The 27,708-nt window shown below is 38.2% G+C and overlaps 2 protein-coding genes across 2 annotated transcripts; both read right to left on the bottom strand.

Moving 5' to 3' along the window:
* Window positions 1–369: 369 nt before the first annotated feature.
* On the bottom strand, window positions 370–1,302 carry LOC122428838 (olfactory receptor 5AC1-like). The gene has a single exon (XM_043448972.1). It carries the CDS (start codon window positions 1,291–1,293, stop codon window positions 370–372), a length of 924 nt encoding a protein of 307 aa, XP_043304907.1. The 5' UTR covers window positions 1,294–1,302.
* A 14,920-nt stretch (window positions 1,303–16,222) lies between these two features.
* LOC122428887 (olfactory receptor 5AC1-like) lies at window positions 16,223–17,143 on the bottom strand. The gene has a single exon (XM_043449023.1). The coding sequence runs from the start codon at window positions 17,141–17,143 to the stop codon at window positions 16,223–16,225; it is 921 nt and encodes a 306-aa protein (XP_043304958.1).
* Window positions 17,144–27,708: the final 10,565 nt, after the last annotated feature.

Genomic DNA, 27,708 nt, shown 5'->3' with positions numbered 1-27,708 from the left:
CTGGCAGGGCCAGAGCAGTGAACTGGGGTAAGGAAATAAGTGACTAACCCTATATGCCAGTCTCAGAGCTGTTTCTAGTAAACTGTCAATTACTATCTGGAATTTTTTAAGTCTCAGGAAAATGGCTAATTTGTGAAAGCTTAGTGTCTAGATAAAGATGGAGCCCAGTGTTTCTAAATGAGCTAGTTATAGGTAAGTTACCAAACTTTCACTGGTCTCATACCCAAGGAAAAAATAGTCAGAAGTTCACAGACCATGCTGACCTCTAGTTCTCTGATGAAATGGCAGAGCCATGGCAAATCTTTAGGAAAGGGGGCATTTTTAGAAGACAGTAAAAAACAAACAGTTTGAAAACTGTCCAGCAACTATTCATTTCTTCATTATTCTTCTCAAAGCACTTATAACCTCTTTGTTTCTCAGGCTGTAAATAAAAGGATTTAGTAGAGGAATTATTGTTGTATAGAATAAAGAATATATTTTGCTGTGATCTTCAGAGGGGCCAGACCCAGGACGCACATACATGAAGAAGAGAGTGCCATAGAACAAGGAGACAGAGAGAAGGTGGGCGCTGCATGTGGAGAAGGCTTTGCTCCTGCCCTTTTCAGACTTCTTTCTCAGGATGGCAAAGAGGACACAGGTGTAAGAGACCATGATGGTCACAAAAGTAGAAGTTTGTATAAAAGCTGAAAAGATAAACACCAGAAGTGTATTAAGTGTAGAATCAGTGCAAGAAATTTTGAACAGTTGTAAAATTTCACAGTAGAAATAATGTATTACATTGGTCCTACAGAAAGTTAATCTGAATAACAAACCCACATGAATGGCTGAATGTAGAAAACCAACGAAATATGAAACACCTATAAACTGAATACAGAGTCTGTTGGACATGACTACTGAATAAAGCAAAGGGTTGCATATGGCTGCATAGCGGTCATAGGCCATCACCACCAGGAGGAAACATTCTGTGGTGGCACTGGAACCAAAAAAATAAAATTGGGTCAGACAGTCAAAGAGAGGTATTACATGATTCTTTGATAAAAAATTTATAAACATCTTGGGAGTCACGGAAGATGAACAACAAGCATCTGCAAAGGCTAAACTGCCCAGGAATGAATACATGGGGGTGTGAAGATGGGGGTCCTTCCAGATGAGAAAAATCAGTCCAAGGTTGCCCGCCATGGTGGTGAGGTAGATGACCAGGAACAACAGGGACAGGGGGACCTGCAGCCCTGGGAGATCTGTGAGTCCTGTGAGAAGAAACCCCGTCACCAGAGTCATATTTTCTTCTGCCATATCTGACCAGCTAATCACTAAAATGAAAGAATAAGTGAGGGAAAATTCACAAAAGAGTCATAATTGTTACGTTACCGACGTATAAGACATGCTTCTCATTTAATTAGTGGTTCTTAATTTGTACCTTCACTTATCTACTTTTATATATATATATTTCAAAATTATCTTTAAATATTTTAAAATTAGATTAACTTAAATTGATAGGTAAATTTGCATTTACCAAATTTAAGTGCAAATCCTTTTCAATCTAACATGGGTAACTTACAGTTTTTAGAATTGCTTGAACTCATTAAAATTCATATGGAAGAAAATAACTTCTCATTCTGCCCAAGAAAAATATAAGCATTGAGTAGTCAAGAATACCTTAGTTGATGTTGAACAATAATGTAGAGACATAGTAATAAAAACATTAAGATAGTGGCATAAGAAGAAGACAGAGGATCAGTGAAACAGAATAGAGAACTCAGAAGTAGTCCCAGTATAAATGGGAACATAGCATGAAACAAATATGATATTTCAGTTCAGTAGGAAAAGGACAGCTGATTTAATGGGTTATGCTGACGCTCTTTGCTATCTGTATGGAAGGATTAGTAAATAAGGTTAGTCTCCTACCCCACACCATAGGTATTGTCTAAGTAATGAGAAGACAATGATGTAACATAGGGAATAGAGAAATTGTTGTCCAAGAGAAGGAAGCCAGTAAAATAGATAGCTTGAATGCATAGCAAAACAATAGAGTCAAAGGGTATATAATTAGTTTGGAAATATATGTTCCATGTATATGAAAGACATAGATTTATGTCTATAATGTAAAATAACAAGATTATATTTAAAAAGGCAAACAATCTAATAGAAGAATGAGTAAATGAGAAGAATAAGCAAGTTTACCGATGAAGAAATCAAAATAACCAATAAATAAAATGAAAAGATGCCAAAATTTCTCTGTCACAAATACACACATGTGAATAAGAACAGAAACACAAAAATAGAAGGACATTTCCTTTCTCATATATCAGGATAGCAGAAATTAAAATGAATAAAAATAATGTTAACTAAAGTGAGAAAAGTGGTACTTTCATATGTTACTTGTGGAACTATGAATTGCAACAACCTTTTTGAAAAAAAATTTATGCAATCCCATTTAAGTTTTTAAAATACATATATCTTTTCATCTATCATTCATGTATATATATATATATGTGTCCTAGAAATAAAAGCACTGCTATGCAAATATAAATATACAAAGAATATTTACTTCATTATTGTTCAGAGTAGCAAAGACCATGCTGTTCGTAGGTTTCTCAAAATTGGAAAAGGAGTACATCAAGGCTATATATTGTCACCTTGCTTATTTAACTTATATGCAGAGTACCTCATGTGAAATGCTGGGCTGGATGACTCACAGCTGGAATTAAGATTGCTGAAGAAATATCAACAACCTCAAATATGCAAATGATACCACCCTAATGGCAGAAAGTGAAGAGGAACTAAAGAGCCTTTTGAGGAGGGTGAAAGACAAGAGTGAAAAACCTGGCTTAAAACTCAGCGTTCAAAAATGTAAGATCATGGCATCCGGTCCCATCACTTCATGGCAAGTAGAAGGGGAAAAAGTGGAAACAGTGACAGATTTTATTTTCTTAGGCTCCAAAATCACTGTAGACGGTGACTGCAGCCACAAAATTAAAAGACATTTCCTCCTTGGAAAAAGAGCTATGACAAACCTAGACAGAAAAGTAAAGATATCACTATGCTAACAAAGGTTCATCTTGTCAAAGCTATGGTCTTTCCAATAGTCATTCACAGACTTGTGAGTTGGCATAAAGAAGGCTGAACATCAAAGAATTGATGTTTTCAAATTGTGGTGCTGGAGAAGACTCTTGAGAGTCCCTTGGACTTCAAGGAGATCAAACAAGTCAATCCTAAAGGAAATCACTCCTTAATATCCATTGGAAGGACTGATGCTGAAGCTGAAGCTTCAATACGTTGGCCACCTGATGAGAATAGCTGACTCATTGGAAAAGACCCTGTTGCTGGGAAAGATTGAGAGCAAGAGGAGAAGGGGTTGACAGAGGATGAGATGGTTGTATGGCATCACCAACTCAATGGACATGAGTTTGAGCAAATTCTGGGAGACAGTGAAGGACAAGGAAGGCTGGCATGCTGCAGTCCATGGGATAGCAAAGAGTTGGACACGACAGCAAAGACAAGATGCGTCAACAGGGAAATGGTTAAATAAACCAGAGTACATTCATATTATGGAATATAATTCAATCATGAAAAAAGAGCTATTCTACCTAATTTTAATTTTGGAATTTCCACAATGTATAATTATCTCAGAAAAGCAAGATTCAAAGAAGTGTAAAATCTATGGTCTTATCATTGTAAAACAAGCAATGTATTTTTTAACTCTCTCTTTTGCATTGAGAAACGTGAATAGACACTAAGTTTATAGCACTGGTTTTTCTGGAGTGAGAGTAGAGATGGTAATAATTGAAGTAGAGGAGAGTAAAAGTCAGAATAACAGTACCATGAGAAAAGCAGCAAATATATATATATATACACACACACACACACACATATCTCAGAAATTTTAACTGGAAATTAAGAAACTTAAGAAATATTTATCCTGCATAAATTGGCCCGACTCTTTTTAGAATCTCAAATAACTAAATCATTGCTATCCTTACTCTTAGTTCCTATAATGTATTAATATAATTTAGACAAGAATAGTAACTTTTGTGAATTTTTTTTCAAGAGTTAGATAGCACAGAGCCTTTTAAAGTTATCTTTAGTGACTTTAGTGTATATATTCATGATTCCATGAAATTAAAGAATTTTTATTATATATAATAAGCCTGAAGCCAGAATTCCCATTCTGAAAATTACAAGTAAGTTAACTTTAGGGCTCATAGCTTATGTCTCAATTTTTAAAACTTCATATTTATAAAATAAACCTTGATTTTTTTCTTATCACTACTATTTTTTCTATTTTTAATTCTTCTATTAACAAAGTTTCTTATTAAGAAATATCTCAATAAATGTGTTATCTACACAGCAAAAATTCTAACAGAAATATTCATGTTTAGACAAACATTTACTTGCTTGCCCAGATTTTGTTTGCTGGCTTAAAAAAGAAAAAGGCCTGTCTAGGGTTTTAATATCTTACTTAGATATTTTCTTATCATACAGACAAATTACAAAGCTATAATAATGAAAATATGAAAATGTCTGCATCCTCACCCAACTCCTGTAAAATATGAGAAACTGAAAATGTGCTGGTTTTCTTAAAGTAACATAAAAGGTACAGAAATGAAGCACAATTCTTTATGCATTGCTTTTTCTTGGAAACATAAAACTGGAAGAATGTAACATTTCTTTCTCCTATTTGCAAACCCATTCTTAAAAAGTTCTGAAATTCCCTTAATGCTTCCAAGGTATTCCCAGTAGGTAAGATGAAGTCAAAGTTGTTCTGCTGGGCATTGTGAGCTAATCATCAAATCATCATACCCTTATAGTTATAACAATTAAAACTCTCATTGTGCCCTCAAGGTTCACTCTGGGACATGTTTAAAAATATCTCTGAACAGAATTTAGAATAAGCTTGCTTTCCTTCCTCTTTTTTTTTTTTTTAATGCTGCCACTCCCCAACTACCTACCTGACTTGCTCACTTGAAACTCCCAAAGGTACCTGAAGTAACACGTCCAAATCGGAAAGTGTGGTCATCCTCTATTCCGCCGTCAAATCTGGTATTCCTCCAGGGTTTCCTGTCACAGAAAATAGGGTCACAAACCAGGATTTGCTCTACCAATGACGTCTTAAATCCAATATTTCTTTTTATGCAGTCAGTACTAAAATCTAAAATACATTCGTCTCTTCCCTGGCTTATTAAATAACCTCCTAACTCTACTATCTGCATCTCCTAACACAGTCATCCTATCTATTTTCCACAGTGACACAGGACTGGTTTTTATAAAATGTATACTGTTTCACTACCACACCATAACACGTGCTTGCCCCCATTTAAATGTTGTTCATAATTTCTCATTGCACATAAAATGACAACTGAAATTCTTTTTTTAGCTTTTTATTTTATACTGGAGTATTGCTGATTAACAATGTTGTGTTAGTTTCAGGTGTACAGAAAAGTGACTCAGTTATACATGTACACGTATCTATTCTGCGGACTCTGGGGTTGCATAACTACACCCTGTCACTACTGGCTCTGCAGTTGTGGAGCATGGACTCTGTAGTTGCGGCACAGGGGCTCGGCTGCTCCCCAGCATGTGGGACCCCTGTTCCCTGCCCAGGGATCAAACCCATGTCCCCTCATACTCCAAGGCAGACTCTTAATCACTGCACCACCAGGGAAGCTCCATCACCCATTTTAAATATAGCAGTGTCTATGTATCAATCCCGGACTCCCGATCTAGCCCTCTCCCTGACCCCTAACCCTCTGGTCACCATAAATTCACTCTCTAAGTCTGTAGGACTGTTTCTGTTAACAACTGAAATCCTTAAGCCTCATATTCATGTCCCTGTACTGAGGAATAGGCCCAATAATTGAGTGAGTGCAGTTAAGGAATTTTATTGCATTGTATGTGTGTATTTTTTATAGTAACGTTAACTGAACTTACAGATATTTTTCAATATCTAAGTAAACTGACAAAATAGAAGTTAATTTCTCATTCACGATAAATATAAATCACATGTTCCTAATTGATAGACTCCTCTACCCCAACTGATGATTCAAAGTTCTAGACTCCATCTTATCATTCAGGCATTTTCCACACGTAAGTTTCAGTATTGTTTCTGCTTTAAGCCTTGGCATTTTGGCCACGAGGCGTGTGAGATCCTAGCTCTCCAGTCAGGGATTCAACCTGCATCCACTGCAGTGGAAGGGGAAGTCTTAACCACTAGACTGCCAGGAAAGTCCCTACACATGACTTTCTTCATTGATCCAGTTCTCATCTGTTTCAGCTGGAAGGGGAAAATTCACAGGGGATTCTGACTGTGAGGGGATTATGAACTAGAAATGTAAGTGATGTATATCACTTTCAATCCTAAAATCAATCATAATACTGCAGTGTACCGAAAAGGGAGACTGTGTATATAGGAAGAGAAGAACATGGATTTGGTTATAGGCTGATTGTTTCTTCAACTTTACTTCTTCTGATTATCATTAACCTTTTTTACCCTCCTTCTTGAGGCTCCCTCCATGGTTCAGCAAGTAAAGAATCTGCCTACAATGCAGGAGACGCAGGAAATGCAGGTTGGATCCCTGGCTCTGCAAGATCCCCGGAAGGAGGAAATGGCAACCCACTCCAGTCTTCTTGCCTGAAAAATCCCATGGGCGAAGGAGGCTGGTGGGCCACAGTCCATGGGGTCACAAATGTTGGACACAGCGGAGTGACTAAGACAATCACTGGGCAGCACCACATGGCACTCCTGAAGGGAGGTACCTAGTCCTGCGTATGGACTCCACGAGGTTAGACTAGTCTAGACCCTCCTTCTTATGTATAGAATACTCTTAGCCTTTCTTCAAGGCAGTCAAACCCAATTCTTATTTCGTCCCTAACTCAACAAAAAGCTAGGATTTCAAGGTGATACTTTGTTCTCTCCATCAAACTCAGCTATGGCACTTCCTTGCATTCAGTTCAGTTCAGTTGCTCAGTCCTGTCCAACACTTCATGATCCCATGGACCACAGCACGCCAGGCCTCCCTGTCCATCACCAATCCTATAGCTTACTCAAACTCATCTCCATTGAGTTGGTGATGCCATCCAACCATCTCATCCTCTGTCATCCCCTTCTCCTCCTGTCCTCAATCTTTCCCAGCATCAGGGTCTTTCCAAATGAGTCAACTCTTTGCATCAGGTGGCCAAAGTATTGGAGTTTCGGCTTCAGCATCAATCCTTCCAATGAACAGCCAGGACTGATCTCCTTTAGGATGGACTGGTTGGATCTCCTTGCAGTCCAAGGGACTCTCAAGAGTCTTCTCCAACACCACAGTTAAAAAGCATCAATTCTTCAGCACTCAGCTTTCTTTATAGTCCAACTCTCACATCCACACATGACTACTGGGAAAACAATAGCCTTGACAAGACAGACCTTTGTTGACCAAGTAATGTCTATGCTTTTTAATATGCTGTCTAGGTTGGTCATAACTTTCCTTCCAAGGAGCAAGAGTCTTTTAATTTCATGGCTGCAATCACCATCTGCAGTGATTTTGGAGCCCCCCCCCAAATAAAGTCAGCCACTGTTTCCACTGTTTCCCCATCTATTTGCCATAAAGTGACGGGACCAGATGCCATGATGTTAGTTTTCTGAATGTTGAGCTTTAAGCCAACTTTTTCACTCTCTTCTTTCATTTTCATCAAGAGGCTCTTTAGTTCTTCTTCACTTTCTACCATAAGGGTGGTGTCGTCTGCATATCTGAGGTTATTGATATTTCTCCTGGCAACCTTGATTCCAGCTTGTGCTTCATCCAGCCCAGCGTTTATCCTGATGTACTCTGCATATAAGTTAAATAATCAGGGTGACAATATACAGCCTTGACGTACTCCTTTTCCTATTTGGAACCAGTCTGTTGTTCCATGTCCAGTTGTAACTGTTGCTTCCTGACCTGCATACAGGTTTCTAAAGAGGCAGATCAGGTGGTTTGGTATTCCCATCTCTTTCAGAATTTTCCACAGTTTATTGTGATCCACACAGTCAAAAGGCTTTGGCATAGTCAATAAAGCAGAAATAGATGTTTTTCTGGAACGCTCTTGCTTTTTTCATGATCCAGCAGATGTTGGCAATTTGATCTCTGGTTCCTCTGCCTTTTCTAAAACCAGCTTGAACATCTGGAAGTTCACAGTTCACATATTGCTGAAGCCTGGCTTGGAGAATTTTGAGCATTACTTTACTAGCATGTGAGATGAGTACAATTGTGCAGTAATTTGAACACTCTTTGGCATTGCTTTTCTTAGAGATTGGAATGAAAACTGACCTTTTCTAGTCCTGTGGCCACTGCTGAGTTTTCCAAATTTGCTGGCCTATTGAGCGCAGCACTTTCACAGCCTCATCTTTTAGGACTTGAAATAGCTCAACTGGAATTCCATTACCTCCACTAGCTTTGTTCATAGAGATGCTTCCTAAGGCCCACTTGACTTCACATTCCAGGATGTCTGGCTCTAGGTGAGTGATCACACCTTCGTGATTATTTGGGTCATGCAGATCTTTTTTGTACAGTTCTTCTGTGTATTATGGCCACCTCTTCTTAATATCTTCTGCTTCTGTTAGGTCTATACCATTTCTGTCCTTTATTGAGTCCATCTTTGCATGAAATTTTCCCTTGGTATCTCTAATTTTCTTGAAGAGATCTCTAGTCTTTCCCATTCTATTGTTTTCCTCTATTTCTTTGCACTGATCACTGAGGAAGGCTTTCTTATCTTCCTTGCTATTCTTTGGAACTCTGAATTCAAATGAGTGTATCTTTCCTTTTCTCCTTTGCCTTTCACTTCTCTTCACAGCTATTTGCTAAGGCCTCCTCCAGCTATTTTGCTTTTTTGCATTTCTTTTTCTTGCGGATGGTATTGATCCCTGTCTCCTGTACAGTAGTTTGTGTCAATTAATCTTATACTCCTACTCCTCCTCTACTTTCCCATATGGTAACCATAAATTTATTTTCTATGAGTCTGTTTCTGTTTTGTATATAGATTCATTTGTATTATGTTTTATATTCCACTTATAAGTGATATATTTGCCTTGTCTGTCCCTCTTTACTTAGTATAATATACTCTAGGTCCATTTGTTGCTGCAAATGGCAAGTTTTATTCTTTTTTATGGTTGAGTTATCTTCCTAAAATATGTTAAGTCAATCATATATTGATGGGCACTGTGGCAGTTATTTCCATGTCTGGACTATTGTAAAGAGTGCTGCTATGAACACCTGACCTGCCTCCTGAGAAATCTGTATGCAGGTCAAGAAGCAACAGTTAAAATGGGACATGGAACAACAGACTGGTTCCAAATAGGAAAAGGAGTATGTCAAGGCTGTATATTGTCACCTTACTTATTTAAGTTATATTCAGAATACATCATGCAGAATGCCAGGCTGGATGAAGCACAAGCTGGAATCAATATTGCCAGGAGAAATATCAATAACCTCAGATACACAGATGACACCACCATCATGGCAGAAAGTGAAGAAGAACTAAAGAGCCTCTTGATGAAAGTAAAAGAGGAGAGTGAAAAAGTCGGCTTAAAGCTCAACATTCAGAAAACTAAGATCATGGCATCTAGTCCTATCACTTCATGGCAAATAGATGGGGAAACAGTGGAAACAGTGACAGACTGTCTTTTTGGACTCCAAAATCACTGCAGATGGTGACTGCAGCCATGATATTAGAAGACTCTTGCTCCTTGGAAGGAAAGTTATGACCAACCTAGACAGCATATTAAAAAGCAGAGAGATTACCTTGTCAATAAAGGTTCGTCTAGTCAAGGCTATGGTTTTTTCAGTGGTCATGTATGGATGTGAGAGTTGGACTATAAAGAAAGCTGAGTGCTGAAGAATTGATGCTTTTGAACTGTGATGTTGAAGAAGACTCTTGAGAGTCCCTTAGACTGCAAGGAAATCCAACCAGTCAATCCTAAAGGAAATCAGTTCTGAATAGTCATTGGAAGGCTGATACTGAAGCTGAAACTCCAATACTTTGGCCACCTGATGCGAAGAACTGACTCATATGTAAAGACCCTGATGCTGAGAAAGATTGTAGGCAGGAGGAGAAGGGGATGACAGAGGATGAGGTGGTTGGATGGCATCACCAACTCAATGGAGATGAGTTTGAGTAAGCTCCGGGAGTTGGTGGTGGACAGGGAGGCCTGGAGTGCTGCAGTCTATGGGGTCACAAAGAGTCAGACACAACCAAGTGACTGAACTGAACTGAACTGATGAACATTGGGATGCACGTATGTTTTTTAATTGGAGTTTTCATCTTAAGCAGATATATCCAGGAGTGGGATTGCTGGATCATATGGTACCTGTAGTTTTAGTTTTTTAAGGAAACTCCATACTCTTTTTCAGAGGTGCTGCACCAGTTTACATTCCCTTCAACAGTGTACACAGGATTCCTTTTCTGTACATCCTCTCCAGCATTTACTGTCTGTACACTTTTTGATGATAACCATTTTGACCAGTGTGAGGTAATATTGCATTATGGTTTTGATTTGCATTTCTCTAATAATTAGTAATATTGTGCATCTTTTTATGTGCCTGTTGACCATTCTCTTTGGAGAAGTGTCTATTCAAGAATTCTGTCCATTTTTTGATTGGGTTTTTTTTTTTCAATATTGAATGTTTGAATTATTTGTATATTTTGGATAGTAACCCCTTGTTAGTCACATCATTTGCAAGTATTTTCTCCCATTCTGTAGATTGTCTTTTTATTTTGTTAATGGTTTCCTTGTTATTTAAAAGCTTTGAAGTTGAATTAGGTCCCATTTGCTTATTTTTGCTTTCATTTCTTTTGCCTTGCAGAAATGATCTAAGAAAATATTGCTATGATTTATGTCAGAGAAGGTTTTGCCTATGTTCTCTTCTAGATTTTTTGTGGCTTCATGTCTTTTTTAAAAAATTTTTGATGAAGTCCCATTTGGCTATGTTTTCTTTAATTTATTTATTTTGGCTATTGCATCTCTGTTGCTGTGCTAGCTTTTTCTCTAGTTGCGGGGATCACCGGCAACTCTCTAGTCATGGTGTGCAGGCCTCTCATTATGGTGACTTCTCTTGTTTCAGACCGTGGGCCCTGGAATGAAACTAATGGGCTTCATTAGTTTTGGCACGTGGGCTCCGTGGTTGCAGTTGCTGGGCTCTAGAGCAGAAGCTCAATAGTTGTGGTTCACTGGCTTCATTTCTTTGTGGTTTGTGGGATCCTCCCAGACCAGAGATAGAACCTGTGTCTCCTGCACTGGCAGGGGGATTCTTCACCACTAGGGAAGCTGGTTTCATGTCTCACTGTTAGGTCTTTAAACCATTTTGAGTTTATTTTTGTATATGGTGTGAGAGAGTGTTCTAATTTCATGATTCACATGTAGCTGTCCAACTTAACACTACTTCTTGAAGAGACTATCTTTTCTCTCTTGTATACTTTTGTCTCCTCTATCAAAGATTAACTGACTGTAGGTGAGTGATTCTGTACCATTTATCTTTATGTCTATTTTTGTGCCAATACTATGCTGATTTGTAGTATAGCGTGAAGACTGGAGAGTTATGTCTCTACCTTTTTTCTTTTCTCTCAGAGTTGCTTTGGCAGTTCTGGGTCTTTTGTGGTTCTATATAAACTTTAGGATTATTTGTTCTAATTCTGTGAAAATGTCATGAGTATTTTGATAGGGATCACATTAAATCTGTAGATTGCTTTCGGTGGTATGGTCATTTTGACAATATTCTTCCAACACAAGGGCATGGGATATCTTTCCATTTCCTTGAATATCTTCAATTTCCTTTATCAATGTTTTATGGTTTTCAGCATATGTGTCTTTCACCCCCTTGGTTAAGTTTATTCCTAAGGTGTTTTGCTGATGCTTTTTAATGGGATTTTTTCACTCTCTCTTTCTGATATATATATATATATATTTTTTTTTTTTACTCTCTTTCTGATATTTCATTGTTAGTATAAAGAAATGCAAGCATATATGTGTTTTAATCTTGTATCCTGCTTCTTTGCTGAATTCATTATTAGTTCTAATATGTTTGTGTGGAGATGTTAGGGTTCTCTGCATAGCTTATCATCACCAAAAATGGTGACAATTTTGACTTTTCCCTTCCAATTTGGATACCTTTTATTTCTTTTTCTTATTTGATTACTGTAGCTAGGACCTCTAATATTTTGTTGAATAGAAGCAGAAAAGGAAGGATCAGAGCCAGACATGATTCCTTTTCAGGCCCTAAACTGGAATTTAGGCATAAGTAGCTCTTTTCTAAAACTTTTTGGGATGAACAAAATAATGCCTCCACAAAGATGTGATCCTGCAAAAATGTTATGTTGCATAGCAAAAAGGGAGTTAGTGTTGCAGCAGACCTTAAAATAGGGAGATTATCTTTATTTATCTGGGTGGGTCCAGTGCAATCACAAGGGTGCTTAAAGTGGAAGAGGGAAACAGAAGGATCAGGGTCAAAAGAAAATGTAACTACAAAAGTCAGGCACAGAGAGATGCAACAGTGCTGGCTTTGATGGTAGAGGAAGAGGCCTCTGAGCCAAAGAATGTGGACAGTCTCTAGAAGCTGGAAAAGGAAAGGAAACAATTATTTCCCACAGAATACAGAAAGGGATTCAGCCCTACTGATACCTTGATTTTACTCCAGTGAGATCTATGTCAGATTTCTGCACTACATGCGACACTATTTACGATAGCTAGGTCATGGAAACAACCTAGATACCCATTGACAGATGAATGGGTAAAAAGCTGTGGTACATACATACAATGGAATATTACTCAGCCATATAAAGGGACACATTTGAATCAATTCCAATGAGATGGATGAACACAGAGCCTATTGTACAGAGGGAATTAAGTCAGAAAGAGAAAAATGCTGTATATAAACGCATATATATCGAATCTAGAAAGATGGTACCGATGAACCTGTTCGCAAGGCAGCAGTGGTGATGTGGACATAGAGAACAGACGTGTGGACACAGTGGGGGAAGGAGAGGGTGGGACGAGTTGAGAGAGTAGCATGGAAACACATACATTACCATATGTAAAATGGGTAGCCAGTGGGAATCTGCTGCATAACACAGGGAGCCCAAACCAATGGTCTGTGGCAACCTAGAGGGGTGGGATGGGGTGGGAGGTGAAGGGGCAGTTCAAAGGGAGGGGGCGGATGTGTACTTATGGCTGATTCATGTGGATGTATGGCAGAAACCAACACAATATTGTAAAGCAATTATCCTCCAATTTACAATAAATAAATTTTTTAAAAGACTTCTGCACTACAGAAAGGTAATATAATAAATTAGTATTGTTTTAAATCACTAAGCTTTCTGTGGCTAATTTTTTAAGCCACAGTGCTAATTTGTTAAAATGGCAATAGATAACACACTACTCATACCCATCTAATTTTCCTCTTTACTTTCCAAACCCCCAGCCTCTCCAGATGGGGGATTAAAACCTGCATGTCTGAGTCCTCCCCTACCATTGCATCTTCTGTTTTTCCCTCATCATCTCCTAGGGCCAGATGAGGTAGACTTTCCCCCCTATTATGAAATGTCTTCCTTTTAACAGACTACCAAGGTTAAATCCTCTAGTTATATACAGAAAAAACAAGAAAGGTAAATTCACCAAACCTGGCATATCAACATATACCAAAGAAGGAAATAAATGAATTTAGAAACTCTACCCTTTAGAATTGATGAAAAGCAATTGCTAGCTTTTTCCACCATGAAAAGAAACATGCTAAAAATGAGAAATTAAAATTTTATTGTTTAATTTACAAAAATATCATCCTATTGACTTCCCTGGTGGCTCAGACGAGCCTCTGCCTACAATGCAGGAGACCCAGGTTCGATCCCTGGGTTGGGAAGATCCTCTGGAGAAGGAAATGGCAACCCACTCCAGTACTCTTGCCTGGAAAATCCCATGGATGGAGGAGCGTGGTAGGCTACAGTCCATGGGGTCGCAAAGAGTTGGACACGACTGAGCGACTTCACTTTCTTTATCCTGTTGACTTTGGAACTTCTTGTGACTGGTTTTCACCAGAAGGACTGTAAGATGGCAGTCTTGACATGTAGACGGGATGATGGCAGATCCTGACATGTATCATCATGTGCTGACAGAAGGGTTGAAAAGTAATCGTCTGCCTCTAGATTCTACCCCAAATTAGTATCAGTATTTCAGAAGTGATAAAGGTATAAGGTAACAGAGAAAGTGTATATATTAACATATAGCCACTGCATGCATATGGTGGTACTAGTGGTAAAGAACCTGTCTGCCAATGAAGCAGACATAAGAAACGCAGGTTCAATCCCTGGGTCAGGAAGAGCCCCAGGAGAAGGGCATGGCAACCCATTCCATTATTCTTGCCTGCGGAATCCCGTGGACAGAGGAGCCTGGCAGGCTACAGCCCTTAGGGTCGAAAAGAGTCGGACACGACTGAAGTGATTGAGCATGATATAGCTAAGACCAGTGTATAGCACATTAAAAAAAGAGGGAGAAAACTTTGCCACTGGCCTTTGTTGGTCCTTTAATGGACCGGAACCTGGTGGTCTGGAGTCGATGATAAGAAAGTAAGAGAGAGGAAGAGGCTGATGTCCCCTGGTTTAGGCGGAAAGCCAATAGAGTCCTGTTCCTAGGGCTCGCGCTGCTGCACGTGGGCACCAGGCGCCCTCTCGAGGGGGTGAAGGCACAGGGCGCCTTCTCGAGAGGGTCTTAGAAGCCCTGGCAAGAAAGTGAGCTCAGCCGGCCTCTGCGCTCCAAGGAGTTAGCCAGAAATACAGAGATAGAGAGAGAAAGAAAGACACGGGGACCCAAGCTCTGATGAAGCAAAGGTGTTTTAATCAACATGATGTGGACATATATACTGTCTTACAAGGTGGTTATTCTCAGCAAAGATAAAGATTAAAATTCCAGACTTACAAAACATAAGAGGATCCCTATCAAAGAGAGAGTTGCAAACAATCACCTTTTACCGTATGGTCCATAAAAAGAAAGAGGGTACTTATCACCATAATGAGAAATGCCTGGATTCCTCAGCCCCGGGAAAGGCATGCCTCTCCTCTTAATTATTAATAAGGGCCAGAGGGTTCCTGACAGATCCAAAACAGCACGCAGGAAGCCTCTTGTTAAATGCTTCCTGACAGCCTTGACTGCAGAGAGATGGGGATAGGAATTCCTAAGAAAATTAGCAAACAGAGAACAACTTGCTTAAAATGAGCCCGCACAGCAGAAGGCAGAGCTCAGATGCAGGGAGAGGAACCAGGGTCTAGGGAAAATGAAGGTCTGTGGACATCCTAAAGTCAGCCTTACCTACCTTGGGGCTTTTGTGTGGTATGATTCAACAGTTTATTTCTTTAAATAAAAACATAGACTAGGGGTGAGGAAAACGTGTCATATATATAGAAACATCTTTTCCTTTATTGTTCACTAGGATATTGACAAGGTCATATACAATAACGCCAGGGGAAAAAATTATGTAATTGTGAGTTGAACAAGAACTGTGCTATTTCAGGTTGTTGTCAATTCTAGGGTGGGGAACTGTATGCAGCTGGTGTATGTACACCCGGAACAAGGTACTCAATAAGATTACTTAATAAATTAAAAAAAAAATTTTTGAAGACTAAACATTTTATTATCTTGCAGGAAAATTCATTAACTATTTGCTAATTTAATATCTTTCATTAAATGCAAGGGAAATCTCAGGTAATTTTCAAAACTTTTAAATCTAGAAATATTCAAGTTCCTCAAGAGGAATATATGTTGCCATATTTAGTCTAACAGTATTTGATGTGCATATAAGTTTTTGAAAAATTACTTGTTCAAGAATTATTTTGGAGAGCATGAGTACATTTTCAAAAGAGCATTTACACAGACCATCTTCCTCTAAAAGAATATAAGTTCGAGAGTTTTAAATATGTGTTTCTGGAAACACATGAGCTTTTTCATGTTACAAAGGCCTAATAATTTGGGGGATTCAGTGTCAGTTTCATCCTTAGAGATGAATTTAAAACAACAAGAAAAAGTCAGTGATGACTGTTCTTATTGTTCATTAATTATTTTTATGATTAACTTATAACTAAGACAAGTATAGCTAGTGTAAATATTATTATTAATGCATTTAACAACTGTTCATTCAATCCTTACTATGTGAAAATCCACAGCCAGTCATTATGCTTTATTTAAAAAGAGGAAAAAGTAAAGGATAATAAAAGATTTCCTAATAAATATTTATTTCTTCATCAGTTTTCTACATGCAAGTAAAACTTCTTTGTTTCTTAGGCTATAAATAAAGGGGTTTAGCAGGGGAATTATAATCGTGTAGAACAGTGAATACATTTTATCCTGATACTGATCAGGGCCAGACCCAGGACGCACATACATGAAGAAGAGAGTACCATAGAACAAGGAAACAGAAAGAAGGTGGGCGCTGCACGTGGAGAAGGCCTTGCTCCTGCCCTTTTCAGACTTCTTTCTCAGGATGGCAAAGAGGACACAGGCATAAGAGACCATGATGGTCATAAAAGTAGAAGCTTGTATAAAAGAGGCAGAAATAAAAAGCACCAAAGCATTAATAGATGGATCAGTGCAAGAAATTGTAAAAAGTGGCAAGATTTCACAGTAGAAATGATGTATTATGTTGGACCTGCAGAAAGTTAATCTAAATAATAATCCTACATGTATCATAGGATGCAGAAAACCAATCACATATGATGCACTTATCAGCCAAGTGCAGAGTCTGTCAGACATCACCACTGGGTAAAGCAAGGGGCTGCATATGGCTGCATAGCGGTCATAGGCCATCACCACCAGGAGGAAACTTTCTGTGGTGGCACTAAAAGCAAAAACATAGAATTGGGTGATGCATTCAATGAGGGATATATGATCCCTGGACAAAAAATTCATAAGCATCTTGGGAGTCACAGAAGATGAAGAGCAAGCATCTGCAAAGGCCAAGCTGCCCAGGAATGAGTACATGGGGGTGTGAAGATGGGGGTCCTTCCAGATGAGAAAAATCAGTCCAAGGTTGCCCGCCATGGTGGTGAGGTAGATGACCAGGAACACCAGGAACAGGGGGACCTGCAGCCCTGGGAGATCTGTGAGTCCTGTGAGAACAAACTCCGTCACCAGAGTCGTATTTTCTTTTTCCATATCTGACCAGCTAATCTCTAAAATGAAAGAATAAGTTAGGGAAAATTCACAGAGTCACAAAAACAGTGAATTTTTACATTACTGACATATGAGACGTGCTTCTCATTTAATTAGTGGCTCTTAATTTGTACCTTCACTTATCTGCTTTTATAAACATTCAAAATCATCTGTGATAAAATGTTTTAAAATTATATTCACCTAAATTGACAAGTAAATTTCATGCAAATCCTTTTCCATCTAACATGGGTAACTTACAGTTTTTAGAATCAAAATTCATATGGTAGAAGTAACTTCTCCTTCTGCCCAAGAAAAATATAAACATGGTCCAGAATACCTTAACAGATGTTGAACAATAATGTAGAGACGTAATAATCAAAACATTAAGATAGTGGCATAAGAAAAAGCCAGAGCATCAGGGCACAGAATGCAGAGCTCAAAAGTAGGTTCCAATATACATGGGAATGTGTCATTAAACAAATATGATATTTCAGTTCAGTAGGAAAAGGACAATTGATTTAATGGGTTATGCTGACACTGTCTGCTATCTGTCTGGAAGGATTGGTAAATAAGGTTAGTCTCCTACCCTACACCATAGATATTGTCTAAGTAATTGAGAATGTAACATAGGGAACAGAGAAATTATTGTCCAAGAGAAGAAAGCCAGTAAAATAGATAGCTTGAATGCACAGCAAAACAATATCCAACAGAGTCAAAGCATATAGAATTAGTTTGGAAAGATATCTTGTATGTTTATGAAAGACATAGATTTATGTCCATAATATACAACAACTTAAGTATAGATAAAAACTGGAGAAGGGAATGGCAACCCACTCCAGTGTTCTTGCCTGGAGAATCCCATGGACAGGGGAGCCTGGTGGGCTATAGTCCATGGGGTTGCAAAGAGGTGACTAAGTACACAGCACATAGATTTAAAAAAAGGCAAAAATCTAATAGAAGTATGAATAAAGGTATGATATAAAAAAAGGCAAATAATCTAACAGAAGTATGAATAAAGGTATGATATAAAAAAGGCAAATAATCTAATAGAAGGATGAATAAAAGTATGATAAAAATAAGCAAGTTTACAGATGAATAAATCAAAATAACCAATAAATAAAATGCAAATATGCTCAAATTTCTATGTCACAAATACACACATGTGCACATGAACAGACACATACAAACAGGTGGATACCTCCTTTCTCATGTATCAGAATAGCGGGAATTAAAATGAATGAAAATACTCAATGTTGACTGAAGTGAGAAAAATGGTACTTTCATATGTTACTTGTGCAACTATGAATTATGACAGCCTTTTTGAAAAGCAATTTTATACGATCTCATGTAATTTTAAAATACATATATTCTTTCACCTATTACTCATATATATATATATTCTAGAAATAAAGGCACTGCTATGCAAAGATAAATAGGCAAAAAATAGTCCGTGCATTATTATTCAGAGTAGCAAAGACCATGCTGTTCATGGGGTTCTCAAAATTGGGAAAGGAGTATGTCAAGGCCGTATACTGTCATTCTGCTCATTTAACTTATATGCAAAGTATATCATGCAAAATACTGGGCTGGATGACTCACAGCTGGCATCAAGATTGCCAGGAGAAATATCAACAACTTCAAATATGCAGATGATACCATCCTAATGGCAGAAAATGAGAGGATCTAAAGATCCTCTTGATGAGGGTGAAAGAGGAAAGTGAAAAACAGCTGGCTTAAAACTCAGTGTTCAAAAAAGTAAGATCATGGCATCCGGTCCATCCCTTCATGGCAAATAGATGGGGAAAAGGTAGAAACAGTGACAGATTTTATTTTCCTGGGTTCCAAAATCACTGTAGATGGTGATTGCAGCCATGAGTTTAAAGACTCTTGCTCTTTGGAAGAAAAGCTGTGACAAACCTAGGCAGCGTATTAAAAAGCAAAGACATCACTTTGCCAACAAAGGTCCATCTAGTCAAAGCTATGGTTTTTCCAGTAGTCATGTATGGATGTGAGAGTTGAACCATAAAATAGACTGAACGCCAAAGATCTGATGCTTTCAAATCATGGTGCTGGAGAGGACTCTTGAGAGTCCTTTGGACATCAAGGAGATCAAACCAGTCAATCATAAAGGAAATCAACCCTTATTCATTGGAAGGACAGATACTGAAGCTGAAGCTCCAGTACTTTGGCCACCTGATGTGAAGAGCTGTCTCATTGGGAAAGACCCCGATGCTGGTAAAGATTGAGGGCAGGAGGAGAAGGAGGGCAACAGAGGGCAAGATGGTTGGATGGTATCACCGACTCAATGGACATGAGTTTGAGCAAACTCAGGGAGACAGTGAAGGTCAAGGAAGCCTGGTGTGCTGCAGTTGCCTGGGACTGCAAAGAGTCACACATGACTTAGCAACTGGACAACAACAAAGCCCAGACACATCAATAATGGAATGGTTAAATAGACCGAGTACATTCATATTAAGAAATGTAACTCAGTCATGAGAAAAGAGCTATGCTACATAATTTTAATTTTGGAATTTCCACAATATATAGTTATCTCTGAAGTGCAAGATCCAAAGAAGTATAAAATCTATGGTCTCATCATTGTAAAACAAGCAATGTGTTTTTTAAATCTCTCTTTTACATGGAGAAACATGTGAATAAAAGACACTAAGTTTATAGCAGTGGTTTTCCTGGAGAGAGAGCAGAGATAGTAAATATCGAAATAGAGGAGAGTGAAAGAATAACATTTCCATGAGAAAAGCAGCATATATATATCAGAAATATTAATTGGAAATTAAGAAGCTTAAGAAAAATTTGCCCTGCATACATTGACCCAACTCCTTTTGGAACCTCAAATAACCAAGTCATTGCTATCTTTGCTTTAGTTCCTATAATGTATTAATATAATTTGGACAAAAAAAAGTAACTTTTATGAAATTTTTTTCTCAAGAGTTAGATAGCACAAAGAGTCTTTTGATTTATCTTTAGTGACTTTAGCATACATACTCATGATTCCATGAAAGTAAAGAATTTTTGTTATATATAATAAACCTGAAGCCAGAATTCCCATTCTGAAAAATTACAAATAAGTTAACTTTGGGCTGCATAGCTTATCTCAATTTTTAAAACTTCGTATTATAAAATGCACTCTGATTTTTTCTTATCACTGCTATTTTTTCTATTTGTCATTCTTCTATTAATCAAAGTTTATTATTTAAAAATGCCTCAATGAATGTGTTATCTATATAGCAAAAATTCTAACAAATATTCATGTTTAAACAAACATTTACTTGCTTGCTCAGGTTTTGTTTGCTGACATAAAAAAAAGGAAAAGGCCTGTCTAGGATTTTACTATCTTATTTAGATATTTTTTTAATCATTAAGACAAATTACAAATCTATAATAGTGAAAATTATGAAAATATCTGCATCCTCACCCAGCTCCTGTAAAATATGGGAAACTGAAAATGTGCTGGTTTTCTCAAAGTAGCATAAAAGGTACAGAAGTGAAGCACAATTATTTAAGCATTGCTTTTCCTTAGAAACGAAAAACTGGAAGGATATAACATTTCTGTGTCCTATTTGCAAACATATTCTTAAAAAGTTTTTAAATTCCCTTAATGCTTCCAGAATATTCCCAGTAGGTAGGATGAAGTCAAAGTTGTTCTACTGGGCATTGTAAGCTAATTATCAAATCATCATACACTTCTAGTTATAACAATTAAAACTACACATAATGTCCTCAAAGTTCACTACAGGGACATGTTTAAAAAATATCACTGAACAGAATTTAGAATAAGCTATTTTCCTTCCTCTTATTTTTTTCTAATGCTGCTGCTCCCCAGCTACCTACCTGCCTTGCTCACTTGAAACTCCCAAAGGTACCTTAGAATTAACACGTCCACATCGGAAAGTGTGGTCATCCTCTATTTCGCCCTCAAACCTGGTATTTTTCCACTGTTTCCTGTCACAGAAAATAGGATCACAAACCAAGAATTCATCTACCAAAGATGTCTTAAATCCAATATTTTTTTTTATGCAGTCAGTACTAAAATCTAAAATACATTTGTCTCTTGCCTGGCTTATTAAATAACCTCCTAACTATACTATCTACAAATCCTAACACAGTCATCCAGTCTATTTTCCACACTGACACCAGACTGATTTTTATAAAATGTATACTGCATGCTGCTATTCATGGGGTCGCAAAGAGTCAGACACAACTGAGCGACTGAACTGAACTGAACTGAACCACACCGTAACACGTTTGCCCCCATTTAAATGTTATTAATAATTTCTCATTGCACATAAAATAATAACTGAAATTCTTTTTTAGCTTTTTATTTTATATTGGAGTATTGTTGATTAACAATGTTGTGTTAGTTTCAGGCGTACAGAAAAGTGGCTCAGTTATACATGTGTACACGTATCTATTCTTTTGCAAATTCTTTCCCCATTTAATTTGTTATACAGTACTGAGCAGAGTTTCCTGTGCTATATGGTAGGTCATTGCTGATTATCTGTTTAAAAAGTTTTTTTAAATTTATTTATATGACTGTGTCAGGTCTTAGGGTGGCACGCAGGATCCTCTTTGTGTCATGGGGGATCCTTTGTTGGGACACAAGGACTCTGCCATTGTGATTCGGGGACTCTAGCTGTGATGCAGGGACTCTGTAGTGACGCAGGGACTCTGCAGTTGTGATGCGGGGACTCTGCAGTTGTGATGCGGCGACTCTGTAGTTGTGATGCAGGGACTCTGAAGGTGTGATGCACGGACTCTGTAGTGATGCAGGGACTCTGTAGCTGTGATGCATGGACTCTCTGCAGTTGTGATGCAGGGACTCTGTAGTGATGCAGGGACTCTGTAGTTGTGATGCAGGGACTCTGAAGGTGTGATGCGGGGACTCTGCAGTTGTGATGCGGGGACTCTGTAGTGATGCGGGGACTCTGCAGTTGTGATGCGGCGACTCTGTAGTTGTGATGCAGGGACTCTGAAGGTGTGATGCACGGACTCTGTAGTGATGCAGGGACTCTGTAGCTGTGATGCATGGACTCTCTGCAGTTGTGATGCAGGGACTCTGTAGTGATGCAGGGACTCTGTAGTTGTGATGCAGGGACTCTGAAGGTGTGATGCGGGGACTCTGCAGTTGTGATGCGGGGACTCTGTAGTGATGCAGGGACTCTGCAGTTGTGATGCAGGGACTCTATAGTTGTGATGCAGGGACTCTGTAGTTGTGATGCAGGGACTCTGAAGGTGTGATGCAGGGACTCTGCAGTTGTGATGCGGGGACTCTGCGGTTGTGATGCACAGGCTCAGTTGCTCCCCAGCATGTGGGTCCCCTGTTTCCTGACCTGAGATGAAACCCGTGTCCCCCACACCGCAAGGCGGACTCTCACCCACTGCACCACCAGGGAAGCTCCATCACCCATTTTAAATATAGCAGTGTGTACATATCAATCCCAGACTCCCTAACTATCCCTCCCTTCCGCCCTACCCACTGGTAACCATAAGTTCGCTAAGTCTGTACGTCCGTTTCTGTTAACAACTGAAATCCTTAAGCCTCATATACATGTCCCTGTACTGGGAAATACACCCAATAATTAACTGTATGCAGTTAAGGAATTTTATTGCATTGTATGTGTGTATCATTTACAGTAACATTAATTGAACTTATAGATAATTTTTAATATCTAAGTAACTTGACAAAATAGAAGTTAATTTCCCATTCATGGTGAATATAGCACATGTTCCTAACTGATAGACTCTTCTACCCACTGATGATGCAGAGTCCTAGGCTCCATCTTACCATTCAGGCATTTTCCACACATAGCATTCGGTATTGCTTCTGCTTTAAGCCTTAGCGTTTTGGCCACGAGGAGTGTGGGATACTAGCTCTCCAGCCAGAGATTGAACCTGCACCCCCTGCAGTGGAAGGTGAAGTCTTAACCACTAGACTGCCAGGGAAGTCCCCACACATAACTTTCTTCAGTGATTGTGTTTTCATCTGGATCAAGCTGGAAGGGGGAAATTCATGGGGGTTTCCAACTGTGAGGTGCTTATGAGCTAGTATTTCACTTGCAATCCTAACCTCAATCATAATACTGCAGTCAATTGAAAAGTGAGGCCATGTATCTAGGAGGAGAAGAAAATGGTTATCTGGATTTGGTTATCAGCTAATGATTTCTTCTTCTGTACTTCTGTTTTATGATTTACCTGTTTTATCCTCCTTTCCTCTTGTAGAACACTCTCAGCCTTTCCCAACCAGAGTCAAACTAATTTAAAATTAGTCAAACCCAAATCCCATCTAGTCCCTAGCTCAATAAAAAGCTATGATTTCAAAGTAATACTTTGTTCTTTCCAGCAAACCCAGCTGTGACTCTTCTTTGTGTTGATACCAACAACTTTTAATACATATTATCTTGCCACAGGTTACAATTACCCACTCCCAAAATACAATTTTTAACTTATTTGTTTTTAATTGAAGGATAATTACAAAATTGTGTTGGTTTCTGCCATACATCAACATGGCTCAGCCATAGATATACATATGTCTTCTTCCGCCTGAGACTCCCTCCTGCCTCCTGCCCCATCCCATCCTGCTCGGTTGTCACAGAGTCCCATTTTGAGGTCCCTGAAACACACGGCAAATTCCCACTGGCTATCAGTTTAACATATGTTAGCATATATATTTCCATGCTACTCTCTCCATTTGTCCCACCCTCTTCTTACCCTGCTTTGTGTCCATAAGGCTTTTCTCTATGTCTGCATCTCCACCACCACCCTGCAAATAGATTTATCAGTGCCATCTTTCTAGATTCCATAAATATGCATAAACATATATTTGTTTTTCTGTTTCTGACTTACTTCAATCTGTATAATAGGCTCTAGGTTCATCCATCTCATTACTACTGACTCAAATGTGTTCCTTTTTATGGCTGAGTAATATTCCATTGTATATAGGTACTGCAGCTTCTTTATCCATTCATCTGTCGATGGACATCTACATTGCTTCCATGTCCTAGCTGTTATAAATAGTGCTGCAGTGAGCATTGGCATACATGTGTCTTTCTTCAGTTATGATTTTCTCAGGATACATGCCCAGCATTGGGATTATTGGGTCATATGGTAGTTTTATTCCTAGTTTTTTAAGGAATCTCCATGCTGTCTTCCATACTGGCTGTATCAATTTATATTCCCACCAACAGTGCAAGACAGTTCCCTTTTCTCCACCCAAAATGCAATTCTTATAGGGTTTTTCTGGCATCCTGTGGAAGACATGAACTTTACAAAGGTACCCACAGTACTTATCAGGATCAATTATCATATTGTCATCAATATAATGAACCAATCTGCTGTTCAAAAAAAATTTCTGAAAATAAAATTTTCTTCATATATCTCTGGGGCAAGACCTTCAGTTTATACTGTTACCCTTCCCAGATGAATATAAAATACTTCTAATCCTCATTCATGATTGGTATTGGCAGAATTCATTTTCCACACATCAGTAGCATTTATCTCATACCAGATATTGTATTGAAAGTTTCTACAGGGTTGTTTCTGGTTTCTACCATTATCAGCTATGCCCTATACAGTTTTTGCAAAGATTAGGATAGTAAAACAAATAAGGATTTATTGAGGATCATCACCATTGCAGCCTTTGAGTTTCTGAGAATCACACTAGTTACACCAAAAATGCCTGATACACTGCTCTGAGATGCGAACTTTTCCATTGAATGAAGCTGGCAGAACCCACCATTTGCATGGGGAAGCCCCTAAAGGACTGACTAGTTGAACTGCTTGTTCTGAGAAAGTCTGTTCTAAAGAAGGCCACAGGCAATTGCAAACCCTTTAAATGCTAGAGGACACCGTAGTCTAACACTGTGTTTATCTGAGGTGCTTTGAATACCTGCATGAATTGAATTATTTAAAACATGTTAAATCATAGAATCACCAGAAATAAATGTATATATTTATGCAACAACCCTCTCGAGTTGCTAAGATTTCCTCTGACAAACATTTAGGATGTGGAAATCTTGCATGAGGTGGCCTCAGGAAAGGGGAAACTGCCATTCTATCTAAATTATGGTTTATTCACGCCTTTTCACGCCAAAAGATGTTCCTGCCCGTTAGCATAGCAATAATTTGAAAATCACCTCCAAAGATACCACCTATGAGCGTGGAGGAAATTTTCTATAGTGTTATATTTATTTTGTAATAGTGAAACCCAGGACTAGGATTTTTCTTTTATTGAAGTATATTTGATTTACATTATAGGTGTACAGCAGATTGACTCAATTATTTTTACTGATTATTTTCCATTAAAAATTATTAGAAGATATTAAATACAGTTAGTTCCCAGTGCTACACAGTAAATCCTCTGTGTATCTGTGTATCTATTTAATGTGTAGTAGTTTGTATCTAGGCTTCCCTTGTGGTTCAGATGGCAAAGAATCTGCAGGCAATGCAAGAGACCTGGGCTTGATCCCTGGGTCTGGAAGATCCCCTGGAGAAGGGAATTCCATACCTCTAATTTTCCTCTTCCCCCTTTACTTTCTCTATCTGGTAACCATAAATAGGTTTTTTATGTCCATGAATCTGTTTCTGTTTTGTACACAGATTCATTTGTACTGGGCTTCCATGGTGGCTCAGATGGTAAAGAATCTGCCTGCAGTGCAGGAAACTCAGGTTCGATCCCTGGGTCAAGAAGATCCCCTGTAGGGAATGGCTACCTACTCCACTATTCTTGCCTGGAGGATTCCAAAGACAAAGGAGCCTGGTGGGCTACAGTCTATGTGGCAAAGAGTTGAACATGACTGAGCAAATAGGGCTTCCCTGGTGGCTCGGATGTTAAAGAATCTGCCTGCAATGTGGGAGACCTGGGTTCGATCCCTGGGTTGGAAAGATCCCCTGGAGAAGGGATTGGCAACTCACTCTAGTATTCTTGCCTGGAGAATTCCATGGATAAAGGAGCCTGGTGGGCTACAGTCCATAGAGTTGCAAAGAGTTGGACATAACCGAGCGACTAATGCATGCGTAAATATCATCTGTATTATGTTTTAGATTCCACATATAATTGATATGTAATATTTGTCCCTCTCTGTCTATAGTATAATGTTCTCTAGGTCCACTCATGTTGCTGCAAATGGCAATATTTCATTCTTTTTTATGACTGATTAATATCTACATATAAAGATTTTCTTAAGCCAATCATATACTGAAGGGCACTTGGGTTGTTGTTTCCATGTCTTGGCTATTGCAAATAATGCTGCTATAAACATTGGGATGCATCTGTCTTTTCTAGTTAGTTTTTATTTTTTGGACATATATACCCAGGAGCAGGGTTGCTGGATCATAAAGTACCTCTACTTTAGTTCTATAAGGAAACCTCATACTGTTTTTCATAATGGTTGTGCAAATTTACATTCCCTAATTTACAGTATTCAAGGGATTTCTTTTCTCTGCATCCTGTCTAATATTTGCTATTTGTAGACTTTTTGATGATAGCCTTCTGACCTGTGTGAGGTGATATCCCCTGTGGTTTTCATTTACATTTCTCTTATGATTAGTGATATTGTGTATCTGTTCACGTGCCTGTTGGCCTGGGTGTTTTCTTTGGAGAAATGTCTATTCAGGAGTTTTGCCTATTTTTGATTGGATTATTGTTTTAATATTGAATTGCATGAGCTGTTTGTACATTTTTTATTTTAACCCCTTGTGTCATTCACAAATATTTTCTCCCATTCTGTAGATTGTCATTTCATTTTCTTGATGGTTTCTGTTGCAGTGCAAAAGCTTTAAAGTTTAATCAAGTCCTATTTGTGTATTTTTACTTTACTTTCTATTGCATTGGGAGACTGATTTATGTCAGAGAAGGTTTTGCCTATGTTCTCTTCTAGGAATCTTACAGTCTTGTGTCTTATATTTAGGTATTTAAATCATTTTTAGTTAATTTTTGTAAATGGTATGAGAGCCTGTTCTAATTTCATGATTTACATATAACTGTCCTGCTTTCTCAACACTGCTTCTTGAAGGGACTGTCCTTTCTCTGTTGTATACTTTCGCCTCCTTTGTCAAGATTAATTAACATAAAGCATACAAAGCTCTTGTAAGAAAAATTTAATTTAAGTTAAATAATTATGAGTTGAACAAAAGCACCTGCTATATCAGGTTGTTGTCAATTCTGGGGTGAGAAAATGTATTCAATTGTTATTTGCATGCTGGGAACAAGGTACTCAGTAAGACTACTTACTAAACTGAAAAGGAAAACATTTTAAAGACTCAACATTTTATTGTATTGCCAGAAAGTCCATTGTATTAACAACTACTTGCTAAATTAATCTTTCAATGAATGCAACACAGATATGTTGTTTCAAAATACTTTTAAATCTAGAAATATTCATTTCAAAGCCCTAAGAAGGAATGTATGTTGTTATATTTAGTATAACAATATTAATTTGATGTTCGTGTTTGGCTCATTTATAAGTAGCCACTAAAGATAAGGTTTTGAAAAGCTACTTGCCCAAGAATTATTTTGGAGGGCATGAGTACCTTTTCAACAGAGTATTACACAG

Source organism: Cervus canadensis, chromosome 27 (genome assembly GCF_019320065.1).
Source record: "Cervus canadensis isolate Bull #8, Minnesota chromosome 27, ASM1932006v1, whole genome shotgun sequence".
Lineage (NCBI taxonomy): Eukaryota > Metazoa > Chordata > Mammalia > Artiodactyla > Cervidae > Cervus > Cervus canadensis.
The sequence above is the reverse complement of the archived record's forward strand: the minus strand, read 5'-3'. Positions and strand labels throughout refer to the sequence as shown.

Bases quoted from the DNA above. Each gene is read 5' to 3' on its own strand.
- LOC122428887 (XM_043449023.1), bottom strand. From the start codon at position 17,143: ATGGAAAAAGAAAATACGACTCTGGTGACGGAGTTTGTTCTCACAGGA.
- LOC122428838 (XM_043448972.1), bottom strand. From the start codon at position 1,293: ATGGCAGAAGAAAATATGACTCTGGTGACGGGGTTTCTTCTCACAGGA.